This window comes from Buceros rhinoceros, unplaced genomic scaffold (genome assembly GCF_000710305.1).
Source record: "Buceros rhinoceros silvestris isolate BGI_N320 unplaced genomic scaffold, ASM71030v1 scaffold21795, whole genome shotgun sequence".
Taxonomy (NCBI): domain Eukaryota; kingdom Metazoa; phylum Chordata; class Aves; order Bucerotiformes; family Bucerotidae; genus Buceros; species Buceros rhinoceros.
In genome coordinates this window covers 25,913-29,668 of record NW_010413695.1, presented here as the reverse complement: position 1 = coordinate 29,668, position 3,756 = coordinate 25,913, and the positions used below count along the sequence as shown (strand labels likewise).

The window sequence follows — 3,756 nt, the reverse complement described above, 5'->3', positions numbered from 1 at the left end:
CCCGTCATCCCCTGGGGGTTCTGGGACCCCGCGTACTTGGCGGCCCGTTGCTTGATGAAAGCAGCCAGTAGCTGAGGATTGGAGTGAAGGATGTTAAGCACCTGCTGCTGCTGCATGGGTGAGCTGGGAGACCTGAGTGTCCGCAGTAGGTTTTGTAAGGCTGCCTGGGGCAGAGGTGGTTGTTTGGGCTGAGCAGCGCCAGGTACCTGACCCATGCCTGGCTGAGGCGCCATATTCATCGGCTGACCTGGCTGGGCTACTGACATCATGGATGGCCTCTGCATTCCCGGCTGCAGCTGAGTTTGGGGTAAGCCCCCCTGCACCCATGGTGGCTGCTGCTGGATTCCTGCCGGCCCCCTTCCTTGATCTATATGACCACCAGGACCTCTGCCCATCTGTGAAGGGTTCATTCCCATAGGTGGCATCTGGGGCATCTGGTGCTGAATTGGCCTTTGGAAGATCTGAACCTGTGCCATCTGACGCTGGGTCTCTGCTGCCCGCTGGATCTGCATGGCCATTTCCACTGCTGCCGGAGGAGGACCCTGAACTGGTGGCTGAGGTGGCTGGGGTGGAGTTGGAGGAGTCACCTGGCCACCTGCCTTGCCCTGGGACACAGCGCTGGGGGGCTGAGTTCTTGGCATGGTGTAGGGTGGCATACTGTTGGGAGGTGCAGGCTGAGGCTGCGAGGCAGGCTGGGGCGGAGGCTGGGGTTGTGGGGTTTGTGGTGTGGGGGGCTGGCCTGTTGGAGTTGTTGGAGTGGCCGGCGTGGGTGAGGGTAATCCTTGCTGCTGGCCTACCACACCGGTCCGCTGCATACTTGCCATCCTCCTTCGGAGCATCTGCGCCTGTTGCAGGCGGTGCTGAAGTTGTTGTTGACGAAGCTTGTGTTTGATATTGAGGCAGAACGGCACTGGGCACTTGTTCTCCTGGCAGTGCTTTGCATGGTAGCAGCAGAGAGCGATGAGTTGCTTGCAGATGGGGCACCCTCCGTTGGTTTTGCGTTTGCAGCCTTTGGTGTGCTGGACAACCCGTTTCATCTTCTGACAGGACGGCAGTGAGCAGTTGGCATTACGACACTGGCAAGCATGGACCAGAGACTGGATACAGCGCTGAATACTCAGGCGGCGGGAATCACCAGGGCTCTGGGTGGTTGCAGTCTGCTGGTTGTTGCTCTCATCGTCTAGACCAAGGCCTAATTTTTCCATCTTGTGGTCGTGGTTTTTAGTGTTATAGCAGGTGATGCACAGGTCATAATCCTGAAAAGACAACGAAGGAAAAAAGTTAGTGTTCCTGAAACTCCCTACAAAAGAGTAAATGATGTCATGCCACCTCTACAAATTATTCCCAGTCTGTTCCAGGCAAATTGTTGCTCTAGGGAAAAATCGAATCTTTCACACCACACTGAGGTAGTAGAGAAGTAAAGCCAAATTACAGCCAGGGAAAGTGTGTGGGTGTAAGGATGTCTGAAATCTACACAAATATATATAACTTGAAAAACAAGTTTGCTCTGAGCTAGTAAGTCACACACTATTCGGCTGTGCCAGAAAAATCCCTTTCTTTCCTGATAGGAAAGAATAAGAAAAAGTCAAGGAACAAATAGCTGCCCATCTGTTGCTGCTTCACAAGAAGAGGGCAAGAGTAGCAGAAGTACCAATTTTCAAAGAAGAAAGTAGAATGAAAGCTGTATTTTCAGTTTTCAGGCAAGTTAAATGGCAGAGCGTGCTGACAGTAGAACAGCATTTATATTCTGTGAAAGCAACAGCTCCAGAGTTTGGGCTCAGTAATTTACCTTAAGAAAAAGCTCCAAATCCTCAGGATTCATTAATCCATAGGAAATTCAGAATTTATTTTCAGGCAGATATGAGGAAATGGTAGCATCAAATTCTAATCAGAGCTTTTCAGAACTGAATCTAAGACAGTCATTTACTTCCAGCAAGCTAAAATAATTAAGCTAAAAGCCAGATCCAAGGTTAGACCATGTTCTGGAGGGCAGAGTATTGACCCAGACCACTGGGCTCAATCTGAAAACACACTGGTATTGCAAATACTTCTGAAGACAAAAGAGCTGCTTGCAGCATTCTAGAGACAAGAGGGTAGTGGAAGAGTCACCCAAGGATAGGGATCTAACTTCCAGCATAGCAAAAGCTCTATGCCAGTAAACCAGCGGAGAGCTTCATTTACAGAAATACTGTCACACAACACTCCTGACTCTGGAATAAAATAGGACTAATCACTCTTCAGAAAAATCAGCTCATCCTACCATTACAGCTCAAGCAATTGCTACAGTTCCCAACTGTTTAAGCAACAGTACCTCAAATGAACTACAGGAAGTACAATTCTACTTCAGTTCTCCACAGCATGAAAGTCAAAAACAAAAAGCACGCCAAGCAGTAGATTAGTAGGATAACTTGTTTTGGAAAATGTTTGTTCTCCTTCCCTTCTGAACTGCCAGAGGATGAGCTGTGCAGATCCTTTTCTGTCAGTTTTTATTGAGAAATTAGCTCAGGTAAAGAACAAAGATAGGGAGACACAACTAGGGAAAACTTCACCAAGCATACCTCACAAACAGTGCAGTGCCATCTGGTCTCCACATGATGCTTGCACTCATTACAGGTGTAAACAAAGCGGTCTTGGCTCTGGGTATGCAGTTCCACCAGCATGCACATGGTTGACCACTGAGCCCTCCGTAGCGAGGAGAACTCCAGGTGCTTGTCTCTAGCAAGGGTTAGGAAAGCATCACGCCCATCCATCAGGTCACATGGAATGAGTGGGTCAGGCTCAACAATGGGGGGCAGGGAGTTGGCTGCAGGGCCAGCAATGAGGCGGATGACAAAGAAGACCTGAAAAGTAAAAAGACTTAATATGCCAGCACTTCAGATGTTTTGGTCAAACTTCATTATACAGAATTTACAATATCAGGACTGACTAACATTTGAAAGATGTGCCACCAGGGTGATGTGCTTGTAAGAACTGGGAAATTTCAAACCTCTGGATGTCCTGCAGATTGACCACCTTCAAGAAGCATTAGGTAAGGAGCCCCAGACTGAACAGTGACAGTAAAACACTGTCGTGACAATCTCAAGTGTTAGGAAGCTCTGTATGAGCAGAGTTGTATTTATTCCCACTGCCCTGGCAACAAGGAGTGTCCAGACCTCCTGGTACTTGTCTGGTGTGCCACTCAATTCCCCAGCCAAGCTTGTATAATTTACCGGGCAATGACTCTGAAGTATCACCTAAGTAAAACACATACTTCTCATTCTACCAACTCTTACCTCCTTGTGCTTCTCCATAGTGGCATACAGCTTTTGGGAGAGATCATTTGACACATTGGGCATGCCAGGCTTTTTCTTATTGCCACGACTCAAGCTGCTCTTGTTCTTACTTGTCTTCTTATTGTTCTTCTTTTTGGCATTTTTGCTGTCTCCCTTGCTCACCTATTAATTTTAAAGGCATTTTATGTCAGGTATCAAAGTCACACCACATCAGCATTTTATTACTTTAACATCATCTATAACTGCAGGACAAAACACACTTTGCAATAATTTACTCAAAGACACCTACCAGGATCCCGTGAAACGTTAAACTAATTACATTAGAATCACTCCGCAAGATATCAAGATCAGCAATACATAGTTCTAAAAATATTAAAAGCATAAATGCTCAGGAGGTGCAAGGAAAATGTTATTTACTGAAACCTGTTTGTCTGCTATAGTTCAACACTGAGGAATCTCTTGGATAATCACAAAGGGGTTCAGC

At 47.1% G+C, this 3,756-nt stretch overlaps 1 protein-coding gene across 1 annotated transcript in view; it reads right to left on the bottom strand.

Annotated features, from left to right (window-relative positions):
- The window catches only part of EP300 (E1A binding protein p300), a gene marked incomplete at its 5' end in the record, with an annotated part of 31,140 nt that overhangs the window by 1,860 nt on the left and 25,524 nt on the right, over positions 1–3,756 (bottom strand). Inside the window, 3 exons of the mRNA XM_010136853.1 lie at positions 1–1,256; positions 2,559–2,840; positions 3,273–3,434. Of these exons, the coding sequence (XP_010135155.1) occupies positions 1–1,256; positions 2,559–2,840; positions 3,273–3,434 (1,700 nt within the window). The remainder of the gene's footprint in view (positions 1,257–2,558; positions 2,841–3,272; positions 3,435–3,756) is intronic.